At 34.5% G+C, this 16450-nt stretch overlaps 2 protein-coding genes and 1 long non-coding RNA gene across 3 annotated transcripts; 2 read left to right on the forward strand and 1 right to left on the reverse strand.

Moving 5' to 3' along the window:
- The first annotated feature begins 7623 nt into the window (after positions 1-7623).
- Positions 7624-10465, forward strand: LOC120157600 (ABSCISIC ACID-INSENSITIVE 5-like protein 5). Its single transcript, XM_039168693.1, has 5 exons — positions 7624-7839; positions 8036-9128; positions 9750-9821; positions 9897-9926; positions 10245-10465. Exons 2-5 carry the CDS (start codon positions 8055-8057, stop codon positions 10317-10319), a joined length of 1251 nt encoding a protein of 416 aa, XP_039024624.1. The 5' UTR covers positions 7624-7839; positions 8036-8054; the 3' UTR covers positions 10320-10465.
- A 31-nt stretch (positions 10466-10496) lies between these two features.
- On the reverse strand, positions 10497-13043 carry LOC120157599 (triacylglycerol lipase OBL1-like). The gene is made up of 5 exons (XM_039168692.1): positions 12644-13043; positions 12275-12468; positions 12149-12182; positions 10918-11540; positions 10497-10802 (listed from the first exon to the last, which is right to left on the reverse strand). The coding sequence occupies exons 1-5, from the start codon at positions 12954-12956 to the stop codon at positions 10530-10532; spliced, it is 1437 nt and encodes a 478-aa protein (XP_039024623.1). The 5' UTR covers positions 12957-13043; the 3' UTR covers positions 10497-10529.
- An 888-nt stretch (positions 13044-13931) lies between these two features.
- On the forward strand, positions 13932-16155 carry LOC120157559. Its single transcript, XR_005519147.1, has 5 exons — positions 13932-14057; positions 14167-14240; positions 14330-14383; positions 14485-15263; positions 15554-16155. It is a non-coding gene; the product is annotated as an uncharacterized LOC120157559 (long non-coding RNA).
- The last annotated feature ends 295 nt before the right edge of the window (positions 16156-16450 follow it).

Here is a 16450-nt window from a genome sequence, read left to right on the forward strand (position 1 = left end):
TTGTTTTGTTTTTCCCATTGTGTCGTCGTTTTCATTGGTATAGTCGTACGGATTCGTGTTGTTTTCTTGAATTCGACGACGCAAGCAAACTAGGGCGTGCTAGATTTCATCTCATCTGAAACAAACCGACACCTTTGGCCATTGAATTGATCAGGGAAAATCAGTTGCAAGAATTCCACTGCCCTCTGCCTTTCAATTCTTCTTTTCAGTATCAACCTAATTTCTGCAGTAAATGGCTCAATAAGCAAAATGTCTTGCTGTCGAGTTGATCGGGAATGGATGCCTTACGTTGTCTTTTCAGCTTCCTCAATCGCAGTCGCTTAGTTAGTACAGTGAGGGAAGCAAAAGAGCAAGATTCAGTAATATGGTACCATCTTCAATAAGGCATGGAATCGTAAATCTTTACGCCTAAACAACAATAAAAGTAAAGCTCGATACCATACAATGGTGCAAGCTATGATGTTACTGATGCGGAATTCTAGATGAAACAAATCGATACGGTGATTTGGTTTGAACCATTTGGCAACAATATGATTTAAGGCACATAAGTACACACCCAAAGATTTAGTCATATGTAGATTTCTTTCTATTAGTTATTGGATAAGAAATATCGATATATCATTGAAAAAGACTTCACCTTCCATTCTCCTCCTCCTCTGGTGCAACATGACAGAGCAGGTGGCATACTAAATCTTTAGCATCATCAGATATCTTTGGAATTCCAAACAGGTTCTCCAGTTGACTATTTGTCCAGGAGTGAAGGATTGCCATCTAGTGCCACCTTGCGGCAAGTTATCAGAGGTTTATCATTCATTAATGACATGTCAACATAATAAACAATTGGTATTAGTTAAAAAATATTTAAGTTAAATTTTCGATTAAAAATTTAATTAGATGAAAACAATTCTGAAAATTAATTGATTTTTTAGTTATTGTTCTCTTGATTCTCAAAGACCTTTTAAATTTTAAACGCATGGATATGCAGCTTCATATGTCTTATTGCATAATTAATGGTTTCAAAACACTGGCTTCTCACTATTCGTAAATTCAAGATCATCTTTTGGATGAACTTAAAGGATGGTTAGTTAGATAAGGTGAAGCAACACCAGATAAGGTTGCATGAGAGTTGATTAGATGTGAAGATTCAGATGTTGCTCTTCATGGACTTATCAAATGGTTTCATAAATTATACTAAGACACAACAGAAAAGTTTGGATCTCTGACTGTTTAAGACCTGATTGTGTCGTAATATGTGCTACTGTCGTTCTTTGGATTTAGTCATTGGAATGAGAAAACAAATTGCGTTTTTAAGCCGAACATCAATAAAGGAAATGGGATTATGGTGTTTGTGATAATAATACTAATCATTATGATAAAAGAAAAAGAAAAAGAACAAAGAGGTTGAATTAAAACTTGCATGAAACAGTTGGGCAAAGAAAAATTAAGTTAAGCAAAGATAAACCTTCACTCAAGACAATGTTGTTGTCTCCTTGAGAAAGCACGAGCTGTGAAATACTGGCATATATAACACGAGTATAGAACTCCAATTACCTTTTGGTACGATATTACTATTTGACAGTGCAAAGCTGCTGCGGGGTAGCTCAGTTGGGAGAAGATCTGAAGGTCGTGTGTTCAATCCATGCTCACTGCGTTCTGTTTTTCTTTCACTTATGTCTTCATTTTTCCCTAAATCATGGAGTTTTCATTCTGTTTTTTTTCCACTTCTGTCTTCATTTTTTTCATTGGGATACTCGAAGGCCTGTGACTAGTTAAACTGATGACCTTTTGTACCAGATATGTCTAATGGGAGATAAAAACAGACATTAGACACTGGCCCGGCTACTCTTTCAGATCAAGTATAGTTTTTGTGATTGAGAATCATAAAACACACCCGCTAGTCGAAAGCCACTAGTCCGGGAACTAATGACTGGAAATAAGATGAACTTTCATTCTCTTGTTTGTATTTGTGTTTTGATGTTGTTTTATCATAGAACCAGAGACGGGTAAAATTTTATGTTGGATGGCAAACTTAAACTTAAGGGGGGATAAACTAAAATTTCAGGGACGAAACATATTTTCAATAGAAAATACATAGAAAAATTTTAAATATATGATAATTTTAAATTTTTAGGGGCCCCATCCACCCCCTCGATCCATCCCTACATAAAACCCTTTCATGTTTGTTGAGGCTGACTGACATATCAATGACAAGCAATTGTTTTATTTAGATTAAAAGAATCATTATTGTTCTTAGAGGTCACGGGTTCGAACAAGAACGATTATAGCAGGGTAATTGAGCATTCATTGTCAAATGATTGAGAGTATTAGAACATATATTACTTTATAATTACTTTAACTTAATAAAAGAAAAAAGTTCGGATTTAGTTGATTAAAGCATTGGGAGTTTCAGAGTTTAAAGGCCCATGGATTCATGTTATTTTCTTGATTTCTGGAAGGCAAGCGATTAACACCTTTGGCCATTGAATTGATAGGGAAAAGCAGTTGTAAGAATTCCACTGTCCTTTACCTTTCAGTTTTCCTTTTCAGTATCAACCTAATTTCTGCAGTAAATGGCTGAATATGCTAAACGTCTTGGTGTCAAGTTGATCGGGAATTGATGAGTTGTGGTCTTCCGTGGCTGCTCAGTTGCAGTCGCTTAGTTAAGTGAGAGAAGCAAAAGAGCTACATTCATTTCACCTCCAATAAGGCATGAAATTTTACATCAACACAGGTCTTTTGTTTCACTCAAAATATTTTTCCTAAAATGAGTTACTTATAAAATAAAATATTTTAGGGTTTTTGGAAGATGTTGCCTAAATCATTTTTCACTAATTGGTAAATCTTTTAGTAATTATTTATTACAAATATCAAATACAATAAATAATATTATTTATTATAAAAATGTAATATTATTACAAAAAGTTTTCATCATTTTTCTAATTACCAATTCACTCCTCTCTTGGTCATTCCATTGACTTCACATTGATTTAATTTACATGGTTGAATGTTTGTTCTTGTAGACCAAATAAAGCGAGTTATTTTTTATAATTTTATTTATTAATATCTCTTTTATTTATTAAAACATTTAATAGAATCTGTGGCACATGGTAAGTTACTAGGAGATTATGTTTAGACAGAACATTAGTTAGTAGTTCTACTCGGTATTAGTAATTTCTTAACGATTTGATAATAAAAAATTATCTTAGAGGGTTGATTGTCTTTGTTGATCAGTCAACCAAAGGGATCTAGAAGCACCTATCAATCCCTTCCATCTATTTGGTTTCATCTTTCCACTTCCAACTATTTTCAAAGCTTTTAATGGAATTCTCAACGAAACGAAATTGTTTTCATGACGTTCACCCTCTTAACATTTTTCATGATTTAGGGACATTGCTTGAATGGTTAAAACGATTTATCACACAAAACTCTCTTGATTTTTCTTCATCTTAGTGTCAAACAGAGGCTAAGAAAAATAACTGAGAACCAAAACTAAATGGTTTATTTAATAAAAGGGTAAACTATATGAATGGTCTTATTTATTTTCATTCTTACCGACTTTGGTCGTTGGTTCAAAAATTAAGTGCGTTTGATCCATTACGTTATCGGTTCATTCAGTTTTGATCTCTCGACCGTTAACTCCTGTTGAAGTATGAGTTTACAATTAAAAAATTAAAACCGTTAACTCTTGTTAAAGTATGAGTTAGCAATTTAAAAATTAAAAAAAATCTATTATCACTCTTCTTCTTCTTCTATTCGTATAATTTATCCTTAATAAAATTAACTATTTTTATTATTTTAAAAATTAATAAAAATACATTTTATATAAATTATTTTAATTTATATTATGAAGGTAACAAATTTAATACAATAATCCAATATTAAATTATTTATTTAAAATAAAACAATAATATTTATATTTAAATATGTATTGAATATGAATAATTTAAAAAGAATAATAGAAAATTCTAGTTTTAAATATCAAATATTGTATCAATATTTAACATGACGTGTCGTTTAATGTATACCGTTTTTATTGTTAAAGTCAAAGTCGATATTCCCTTTATTAGAAAGTGTCAATAGTCTGTCAATTAATGAAATAAGAGACTGATGTCAGTTGCCTTGAAAGTAAAGTAATTAAAATAAGCAGAGTATTCAATGCCAGTCCACGTTTCAAAATTTGATTCCACCAATTTGCAAGTCTTTATCAATTGCATAAAATATCAAAAAAAATATAAATAAACTGATAAAAGAAATAAAATAATTTATATCAGTATTATGGATTTGTTATTTTCTGTTAATTTGTTTAATTTAAAAACTTAAAAATTCAATTACGAACCAACTTATATCAGTGGTTAAAGAAATCGTTTATGTTCTTAGAGATTATAAGTTTGAACACCAATTATTGTAGCAGGGTTAGTTCAAGTGATAAGCAGCTTGATATTATTTAAGTAAGGTATTGAGTATGAATTATTGTATATGTAGAAAATTTTTATTAGAAAATTCACCTTCCAATATTAAATATACGATATGAATCTATCTAAATTAGAGAAACAAAGACTTCATTTTCATCTCATCTTGCTAGAAGAGATAAAGTAATCAACCAGAATTCCGACAAAAAAAAAACCTTCAGTGTTGTTTCAGTTACCCAACGGTTTTGTATTTGTGTACCTTCTCATGTGATATTGTCTAGTTTTGTCTGGGTTCCTGCTACTTTCGATGACATTATGGTAGGCTCTGCAATCTGCACGTGGCATTTGCATTTACATATTGTAATATTTGTTATCAGATATATAATGTACATTGGGTGTTGGATTCACATGAGGAATGAGATGTCGCAATTCGTTTGGTCCTTGGAAATTGAATCCCATAAGTGGATTTGAGGCGATCCAGTGTTCAGCATATACTGTTGGGAAGCCACGCCACCGGCTGAGCCACGCGTTACCACCATCACCCCCCCCCCCCAACCCAAATAATTCAGCTCACGCAACGAAAATGATGCTTCATTTTGTCTTTTGGTATACCATTATCATTCCATTTCCTTCAGCACACTCAACCCCCACTCTCTTGTAACACCCATTTAAATCTTATTATTAACATCTTATATCAAACTACTTATTTCACCCATTTAGCATGTCTAGATTGTATCAAACTACTTCAAGTTGATCAACTTAAGCTTGTCTACACGCACACGCATATAAACTACTGCGCTTAAACTTAAGCGATCAATAGAAAATATAATTCCTTTAATCACTGGAACCTTTCAAGGATTCTACTACTATATATTTTTTACACTTTGTTTTTATGTAATAAAAGCTTTTACATTTAAATGTATGCCTTTTTCCGAAACTCAACTAACAATTTTTATTAATTTTATTGAAAAAATATATAAAAGATAAAAAAAATTATAATAATATTAGTGACCCTTTAAAATAAGAGAACGTCTATAATTCAGATAAAAACTTAATTTTCTTCAAATATTAAGTCGAAATTTAAAACCAAAAACAACAATAATCTGATTATTTTTTCATATTAAATCAAACTTAAGATCAATAACACAATCAAAATTTATAAAATAAACTTAATGGAACTAAAGCTGAAAATTCATAAATTGGAAATACGACAGAGCATAAATTTTAACCAATAGTAGTTCAACTGATGCTTTAGCTTTTATGTAGGCGTGCTCCGTTCATGCTTTAGCATTTATTATTGTCACTATCCAAGTCCAACTAAAAACAATGCCCACTACATCCAAAATATTCAGACCATAACCACCGTCACCTTCTGAAACGTGGACAGTCTAGATTATCCCAATTTCCTATTGCTCAATGGTCAGATCTCACATCATAATTCCCGCTCTTTTCCAATTTGCCCACGTGGAGGGATCAATCTGGCCAACTAAATATTATTTAAAAAAATATTTGTCTTAAAAGAAGAAAGTGAAAAAGACGAAGGGACCATTGGCTGTAGCCAAGAACCAGAAATGAAAAATAAGAAAAAGTATTCCCGTTTATTAAAAATATATATTTTTTTTTGTTGGATAAATCGTTATTTATATATCCAAGAACAGAATCAGATTACAAAAGAAAGCAATAGAAAACATAAACCATGATCAGCCTATACAAAAAGAATCAGATCATTCTATACCCCAATGAACATATAGAGAAATATTAACACTATCATTCCTATTGATATTTCTATCACTTAATTGGATTCTAACAATATCCTTCACGATAAGGAAAAGATCCTGAAAATTCTTGGATCAAGCTTGAAACAAGCGTTTATTGCATTCATCTCAAAGAGTATAGGTAAGAGTTGTTAGAGCAATTTTCATGATCAAAGTAGGAAGGGATTTTCCTTTTCATTTAGTGTTTGCCCACAAAATAAGATCATCCCAAGAACAAATGTTGAATTGCAGGCCAGAGGAGGAGAAAACAACAGTCTAAAGCTGGTTAACCATATGACAAGAGAAGAATAAATGTTCTCTTGTTTCACAAGGATCATCATAAAGGAGGCATTTTCGGTCACTAATAAGTCCCATATGATAGAGTTTATCTCTAGTTGGAAGACGGTCAAGTAAAGTCATCCAAGTAATAAGACTAAATTTAAGAATGTGAAGGGGAAACCAAATAATTTTTTGCCATGGAACATTAGGTCTTTTATCGCGAAAAGCATCCCAAATATCAGTAACTTTTATCTTTCCAGCAATAAGGATGGGATAAGTCATAGCTCGAAGCTTGAAGATACGCCTTAGGCTCCAACTGAAAGAGGAACAAATATCAATACTCCAAAAATCATTGCCCTTGAGTACATAGTTATTTATCCAAGCCACCCATAACAACCCTTCACCAGCCAGAATTTTTTTGACGAGGAAAACCATGGAAACTTTATTTCATGTTTTTAAGTCTTTAATTCCTAGGCTCCCTTCAGATTTAAAAATATATTTATTTTTAGGGTAAACTATAAAAATAGTCACTGGGCCTCTATATTACTTGTATTTTGGTTACCAATTTTTAAAACGTAATACAATCATTTAAATTTTTAAATAACTTTAATTACAGACAGTCACTATCATCAATTAATGTTAAGAAAAATTGATCTGACACATTAAAGTCTATTCCAACATTATTCATCTTCTTCATCACATTATCCTCCTTAATTTATCCAGTTCCATAAAATAATATCTTATTCATCATTAAAATAGTGCTTGGATTATCCGAGAACTATTTAGAATGCAAAGAAACAAAATCATTTTCATATATTGTAACTACAATCGGATTGTTTAATGGCAATAACTATGGAAGAACGTGTCAGTGATCCGAGAACTATTCAATGATGAAGAAGATGAATAGTATCATCGATGGGAACGGGAGAAATGGACATGGGTAATACGATGAAGAAGACTCTTTAATGCGTCACATCAATTTTTCTTACCGACAACAGACGACAATTAACGTAATGAAACCAAATTAAAAGTCTAATGATTGTATTGTAACTTTTAAAAGTTTAATGACCAAAATGCAAGATCCATAAAAGTTTAAAGACTATTTTTTATTAGTTTACCCTAGCTTTTATTTAATCAACTAATTTGTCCTAATTATGATTTATCTATTTTGGGTTCGAATCTTTTATGTTTTCTTTCAATTATTTCGTACGTTAAGAAAAAGCTTATGTTTCTATTAAGATCTTAAACTTTGTGGTATTTTTGGGGGTTCAAATTCCAACTTGCTTATTGTTGAAAGCAGAGATTTTGTTTAGATACATGAAAATGTTAGATTTTACCAGCACTTGACGAAAAGGGGAAAAAAGGTTGATTTTGGTGATCTTTCTTAGTTAAAACCGGTAAGGATTAGATAGTTGTTTTTATATGATCTTGATTGTTTAGTTTTGTTGAAACGTGAACATCCCATATATAGAAAATGTTTCCTAATATAATTATATAGGAGTTTTCTTATTTACTTTGTTCAACTGTATTTGTAAAGTTTCCTAATATGTATATCTTGACTTGATCCCATTTTGTTTACACTACTCTACCCAGATTTTATTGGGGGACAAACATGAGCTTCAAGAACTTTGGAAGTAACCAGCCGCCGTCAGCTGACGCCGGCGGCGGTGGAGGCGATAATAAGCCTCCCAGGAATTATCTAATAAGTAGACAGCCATCAATCTATTCTCTGACCTTTGATGAGTTCCAAAGCACAATGGGTGGAATAGGCAAGGATTTCGGGTCAATGAACATGGATGAGTTGTTGAAGAACATTTGGAGCGCTGAAGAAACTCAAACAATGGCTTCTTCCAGCGTAGGCCTGGAGGCAAATGGCGGGTTACAAAAGCAAGGGTCTTTGACTTTGCCAAGGACGCTTAGCCAAAAAACTGTGGATCAAGTTTGGAAAGATATGTCAAAGGAGTTCTCTGTAGGGAAAGACGGGAAGATTGGAACTGGAGTGGCTGATAATATGCCACAGAGACAGCAAACTCTTGGGGAGGTTACACTGGAGGAGTTTTTGGTGAGGGCTGGTGTGGTTATAGAGGATAATACCCAATTGTCCGGGAAGCTTAATAACGTTAATGGCGGCTTCTTTGGGGAATTACGTCAAGCGGGGAGTAATGCTGGGTTTGGAATTGGGTTTCAACAAGGTGGAAGAGGTCTGAATTTGATTGGGAATTGGCTTCCTAATGATGGTAATCAAATTGGTATTCAACCTTCCAATTTGGCTTTGAACGGAGTTGGATCAAACCAGCAGCAGTTACCTAATCAGCAAACTCATCAGCAACAACGGCAGAGGCAACCGATTTTTCCTAAGCAATATGGTTTGGAATATGGAAGTCAGATGCCTTTGCAAAGTGGTGGTCAGGGACTAATTAATGGTCTTGTCCAGGGTGGTGGTGGAGGGATAGGTTTAGGAGGGGCAGTTGGTGTAGCCACTGGATCACCTGCTAACCACCAGCTTTCATCAGATGGGATTGGGAAGAGTAGTGGAGACACTTCCTCTGTTTCACCTGTTCCTTATGTGTTTAACGGAAGTTTGAGGGGTAGGAAATCCACTACCGTGGAAAAGGTTGCTGAGAGGAGGCAGAGAAGAATGATTAAGAACCGAGAATCCGCTGCAAGATCACGAGCTCGAAAGCAGGTCAATATGTTCTTGATTTCATCTAATGTTTCCATCTTTATAGCTCATTAGTACATCTTAGAGTAAGGCATATAATTTGGAATATGCATTATCCAAAACTGTTATAGTCTGTTCCTTTGATAACGTTTCCTGCCTATGTCAACTCTGGATCCTGTAACTGAGAATTTTTCTGCACATAACCGTTGGTTATGAAATAGACTAGACTGCACGGGACTTCCGCATTAAGAAATTGCGTTTAATTTGTGGTGCCAAGATGTCTCACAGATTTTGAACTTTGGTTTTATTAAACTTCAAGTTATAATTCCAATTCAGTTTGGTCCTGTTATGGCTTTATGAGTTTTTCTAGCCATTGATAGCTATCTGACATGAGAAGAGATTAACAATTTTGAGAAGTCGAGTTCATGACAAGTTATAAGGATCTTTGTTATAACTTGCAAGGTGATGGATCATTTTGAAGCTCCATCACAAGAGAATCAATGAAACCATTGGTGTTGGTCAACACGCTTGACCTTGTAGATTTTATAATAAAGAACTAACTCTAGCAAATCAGAACAATTTCATCCAGTGGTTCGTCTGGAATTCATGTTTCTTACAATTTTGCTTTCTTTGCTTTTCAACTAGGCTTATACAACGGAATTGGAAGCAGAAGTTGCAAAGCTAAACAAGGAAAACGAAGAATTGCAGAAGAAACATGTATGTTCTTTCCCTTTGTTTCAGCGCATTCGGTTCTTGGCATTACTAATTATTGGCTGTTCTTGGTTGCTGCAGGCACAAATGATGAAATTACAAGAAAATCAGGTGCTCATAAGTTTTCTTTCGATGTCTCTTTTTGTTTGATACCCTAAGCATCGTCGTCCACACCATGTTCCCTGGTTTTTCTGTCAGCTTCACCATGATTTAATCTATTACGTTGTCATTCTAGTTTCTTTTCACTGGTATGATATGGATCTCTCATATCATACTGTTTTTATGATGTATGGTATGGCATGAAACTCCTTCGAAGCTCCACGTATATGATTAACCATTTGTCATGAATGTTCTGATTTGTTGCTTAATTGAACACTATGTATATATGAATGTTCTGAAATATTTACTTAAATTGTTTGATTACCACAGGAATGTGAGATGATGAAAATGCAACGAGGAGCAAAGAAGCGATGCTTGCGCCGAACACAGACAGGTCCATGGTGAATTCAAAGTGTTGTACATATTTAAGTCGAGGGATAATGAACTAATCGGGTGTCAGACTAATACTTAATTTTTATTCCCCTTTCACAGTATGTTTGTTTGCCATGGAAATGGAAACGGAGCTATCAATCGTGTCTTTTTGCACTGTTTCTTACAACTGATAGAACTGAAGAGTTGAAATAAATTATAAATTATCTGTTTTCATTGATGTCATCAATCTCTTGTAAGTTGGTGTACACGTAGTTGATTATCCGGCAAGGTTCCCAATCGAGTGGAGTTGACATAATCTTGAGGGGAATGAGCAGACAATCCTGGTATCAGTAACCCAGTTAACCTCAACAATCTCAAAAACCAACCTTCCTTGTAGTTTGGACCGTACATGTAAGGCAAAATGAAGCCTCTATTAAGCTCCCAAATTGCGTTCACCACCTTCGGTATCACCCATAGCAAAGAGAAGTAATTCTTGTTCGGTTCCTCCGGTAAAACCTGCACCGCCGAAATAGAAAGCATAAAGACGATTCAAATATTAAACATTAAGTGACCTCAGTGATAAGATTTCTCTCTAAAAGTATAAGGTTCGAACATAGAAGCTGTGGCGTACCTTTCCAACGTAGAAGCTGTTGAAGAAGAGGCAAGGTCCAAAATGCTTAAACAAGGTGTTTTTATCATCGTAAGGAACCCTAGGGACCATGTCATTGCAGTAAACATATCTGAAATATTTGACATCAAATTTTCTCATGTTCTCCTTCATATATTCCCCAAATTTCTCGTCCCCGACCCTTGGTTGACCAAAGGTGTAAACCCCATCCAATCTGTTCAACAACCATTTCTCCTTGTGTAACATTAGCACCGAAGGAAACAAGATGGCTAAAGCCCCACCCAAACTATGTCCGGTCAGTATAAACTTCGCTTCTTCGTTCTCTTGCAGAATTTCCCTAAGCTTTTCTCTAAGAGTGTAGTAAGCAAATTGGTGTCCGCCATTGTTGACTTGTTCGATTTCCTCAGGCCAACCCTTGTTCTTTTGCAAGCCGAGAGCTTGCATGAAACCGTTATGGGCCCTGGAGTTATCCATGGCTTCAAGCTTGCACCAGGAAAGATCGGCGTCGGTTCGCCAGTCGTCGGCGTCGAATGGGCTTGTACCTCTAAATGCAACCACAAACAGGTTGGGGTTTGCTTGTGTGTCCTGGAGAATGAACGCTTGGGTCGAATCACGTTCCCTGCAATCTGCATGAAACAAAATGACCAAGGATCAGCATTTTTAATCAATATATAGCGCCCAACACAAAGGGGGATAAAAACAAGTTATCCAACATGTTGATTTTACACTATATTTTTTCTCATTTTTATTTTATTGATTGACTTTAGACGGCCGGAACGGAAGAAGACCTATTCAAAGGCCAAAGCCATAACATCTTATACTTAAATGGTTTTTCCTGAAAAATGGTTTTTATTACATATTTATACTTTTATTATACTTAAATAACTACTATTATTTTATATGTAAGTAAACAATTCTTTATTTAAAAATAATTTTGGATATTAATTAAAAATAAATACTTATTTAAATGAAAATTAAAGGATGTAAATTTAAATACAGAAAGTTAAATATTTTGGCTTCTAATTTTCACTTTCCTCCCTGAGTTTCAAAGTCAGTAACTTATAGCTTTCTTTAATCATATCATCATTATAAATTTCAAATCGTTGATATTGACTTAAAATAACATCATTATTTACTTGCAATACAAGTTTATAAGATATTTTTTATAAAGCAGATGAAATTAAATGTGCAATGACAATTTATAATTCTAAAATGAAAAAGGAAAAATACATACCGTTCCAGAAATTATAAAACTTCACGAATTTCATCTGCACCACCCATAATAATAAAGATGTTTGTTATTTTTTTAAGAAACAATAAGTTTTGTATTTAAAGAAATCCAATCATATAAAACCATTACCTTCCAAAGTTGGGTGACTATGGTTTCAACAAAGGCTTCATTCTCATAGGATATCTTGGAAGCCATTGCAGACAGTGATGCTTTGTATTTTGGGTCACCAGCTTTAATGCTTTGATCTAATTCAGTGCGGACGTCAGTGCTTCCTATGCTCGATGTAAAAGTCGCCGATGATCTCTTTGGCCATTCTAATTTCCCTGTACCATAAAACCGAGTCTATGAATCGTTGTTTTTTTTTTTTTATCTTTTAAGCGACAAAAACAAGCTCAACTTCATCCAAGTTTGATTAGATATTTTTCACAAGCTATACCGAAATTATTTCTTAAAGAATACAGACAAAGGTCAGGTCATAAAATTGATCAACTAGTTTACCTGTTGCAAGATTTAGTAGGAGATGAGAGGGATCAGCGTTGGCAGATAAGAGATTAAGCCCCATCTCGATGGAATTCCCCATAAAGGCCATAGGCTTCGTTGCCCAAAAGAGGAGTTTCTGAACAATAACAGACACGAAGATGGTCCATCGCTTCCGAAAGCTTTGATGTTGGCTCCCACTCCCAGGACAATCTATGAATCTTCTGTTTTCCAATTGAGGAGACAAAAGTAGGCTCAGCAGATCAAACAAACTTGCCTTTTCTGGGTTAAGTACAAAAGCATCCTCGCTTAAACCTTCTTGAAAAGCAGCCATGGCTTCCAAGCAAATGAAGAAAGAGATTGTGTTGGTGTGTCCGAGATGCCAAAACTGAATCTTAACGAGGGTATAAGCAAAGTATTTATATAATTGGAGACGCTGTAGCTTATATTTATCTTCCTTCATCGTTGGCTTTCCTCGAAAAATCATATAACAAGTAGCCAAGCGTTGACTAAATCACGGGCCCTCTGCGACGACTGACTTGTTGATTTTTCTTTTATTTACTGGTAAATTAAATACAACTTCATGTCCAACGTCATTCCTTTTCTTCATATATAAATATTTTTTTATTTAATTTGTTTATATTTCAATCATCACTCGTTTTGATTTATAGAAATAATATTAATTAAATTTGATTTGGTTTTTATTTTTTTAACCATTTTTGACTCGTCTCTTGGACGTTTTGTCTGGAGAAAGAAAGCATAATGTGGGAATGCCCCCACTTTTCTCTACGAAATGGACGACCAACATTATACTTCTTTCAGGCATGATTATAGAGGTGCAAGACAATATTCCGTATTTGAAAATGTAGAGTATTAACTCGTCTGTGAAAATTATAAGATTTTATTAATTTTGAAATAACTAAAACTTTAGAGTCAGAGGAGATCTCTTCATTTATTTTATTTATCAAATTGGGAGGTTTGCAATGCCTTGCCTTGGTCATAATCTGCAGTTGACTCTATCGCATTGCAAGAGAGGTTTGCTGGAAGATGGGACAAAGGGGGGGGGGGGGGGGGGCTGCTCGCCAGGCTGGCTGCGAAAGCTCTGACCCGATGTTGAATGCGTTCCACATGATTTTATCTATGGTCTGTTTGGAAAGGGGAAAACATTTTACGGAAAATGTTTTCCCTATTTTCAGGTGTTTGGTTCGCGTAAAAATCTCAGGTCAACGTAAAACGTTTTACAGTCAATAGAAAATTTTGGTTTAAACACGGTATTTCGACTTACCGTTTGAAAAAGGGTAAGTCGAAATCCAAAACTTTCTCGCAGCCCTTGCTCCACACAGAGAACACCGTAAATTCTTTCTCCCGTCCTTGCTCCACACCGACGACTGTTTGGAATCCTTCTCACCGGCGAGGCGGACGGTCGTCTTCTAAGGTATGTCTCGTTTCTTCTTCTCCCTTTTCTTTTTCCTTATAAGTCTCTCATTTATCGACTTCCCCTCATTTTTGCTTTTGAGCAAATAATGAATCTTTCAACTAAGCAGAGTGTTAATAGAGTTATGAATCCTTGGGCTCTTTATCTTCAAAAACTGGGTCTGGAGCTTAAATGTCCTCTCTGGTTTGTTCTCTCTCATTGTGCTGTGTTTTCTTTGTTTTTTTAATTTGAGGTTTTGAAGTTGATATTATTAAAAATTGTTATCTTGACAGTTTGAATTTGTTTAAACGATCATTGTTGATACCGTGCGACCATCTGTTTTGCGAGTTAGTACCATTTCTCCTTCTATCTTTATCTTCACTTCTGAAATTTTTTTGTTTTCATTGCTTTCTTTTCATTTTTTTTTTTGTTTTTGAAATTGTTACAGTACGTGCATAGCCAGAACTGAGTTTGGCTCAGAGTGCCCTATTTGCAAAGACCAATCTGCAGATCGAGGTAATTTTCATTTAATTACTTCTATTTGTTTTTTTTTTTTGATAATTCAATCATATATTACCCAAAGAGCAAGAAATGCTACAAAATCAGTGTTCAAATTACAGGTTACAAGGAATGCTAATTACAAAATTTACAGAAATCAAATAATACCCCAATTGTTACAAAGAGTGATATTAGTGGGATCTAATCTATTAATGTTTCTTCCCTTAATTGAAAACCAACTGTTTCCTTAATTGCATGAAACAAATCTTCAATGGTTCTTGAACGTTCTTGAAAAATCCTTTTGTTTCGTTCCTCCCAAAGAGAGTAGATAAGGGCATTGGAAGCAATCTTTAGAATGTATGTGAGAAGGGATTTACCCTTCCATTTAGCAGCAGCCCAAGCAAGGAGATCATTCCATGACAACAGATTGTTTTGCAAACCATTAAGAGAGAAGACAGCAGTCCATAATGAACTAGTTGCAGGACATTCGAAGAAGAGATGATTCCTAGTTTCCATAGCAGCACCACAGAAAACACAATGACAATCATTAAGGAGACCCATGCGTTGTAACCTTTCTTTTGTTGGAAGCCTATCAAGGAAAACCATCCAAGTAATTAAATTGTGTTTGGGGACGTGAAGAGGGAACCATATCAGCTTATGCCATTGGACTTTGGGGGACTTAACCCTGATAACATCCAAGTAATAAAATGTTGTTGGGAGCTAAATAAGGTTAGTATATGGGTTATCTTATTTCTAAACCCTATTATTTTTGTTTTGACCCATTTATAAGTTTTGAGTAGTTATTTTTTAAGTACTGTATCTTTGAATTGTTTATGTTTTATCATGTTGAAAGGTGAAACTGATATATATTTATTTTAATCGATCTTTTTGGTGTTGGAAATGGACGCATAGTATCTTACATGGAGATTATTTCGTTGATAAGATATCCTTGAATAGGCTTTTTATTTTAACAACAATGTACTCTTATTGTATATATTTATTGTTTTACCTTGTTGCAGTTCCTTTTGATCAAGTTTGCGAACATGATTGGTGCAACTGTATCCAAGTTTTGGAAGCCAGATGTCACTCATGTGATTACTTCTACAGATGGGAATGGTGCATACACCAGGACACTTAAAAGTTCTCATGGCCATTTCAAACAGGAAGTGGATTCTTAATATAAATTTTAAGTTCAATTGTTCCTTTTTCCACTCTATATTCATAAGCATCTGTTTCTTTTACTTTGTTGAATGTGTTCTGGTTGAAGTTCAAACACTAAAACAATAAGTTGTATCGTCACCACTGATATGTAAGCTTAACTTTACAGGGGTAAAGGAGTGCTTGAAAGCCATGCATCCTTTGAGTGAGGAACCTTACAGTTAGTCTCGATAACCACAGGTGTCGTGATGGCCCTAAAACTGGCAGACTCGGTATTGAATGATGTAAGTTTATCTGCTAGTTTTTAAAGTTGGCAACACTATTATCTTTTGCTTCGCAAGCAAAGTTGGCAACCAGAGTTTGTTTACCCAGTCCCAGAGTTTGTTTACCTAATGGAAGGACTGTAATTATTATAACAATTTAAAACCCATTAGTATCTCCTAACAATCAATTGGCCCAGTAGAATGAGACACTAAATCCTTTAAATAAGGTTAGGAGTTTAAATTTTAACGATTGCAAATGGAGTAAATTGGGTTGAGAGAGTCACCATTGTCTCTGCAATATTCGAAATTAATCGATTGATAGGGATCAAATACCCTACATATACTAAAAAAACCATTGGTATCTACTTTCTATCTCCATCTCAGTGGTTACCAACAAAGCAATATGTCAAAACTCCTTATCACCAAAATGTATATATACGAGTGATCCAGACTTTTAACTCATTACACTAGTTATCAAGAGACGACGTATATAGA

Source organism: Hibiscus syriacus, unplaced genomic scaffold (genome assembly GCF_006381635.1).
Source record: "Hibiscus syriacus cultivar Baekdansim isolate YM2019G1 unplaced genomic scaffold, ASM638163v2 tig00111273_pilon, whole genome shotgun sequence".
Lineage (NCBI taxonomy): Eukaryota > Viridiplantae > Streptophyta > Magnoliopsida > Malvales > Malvaceae > Hibiscus > Hibiscus syriacus.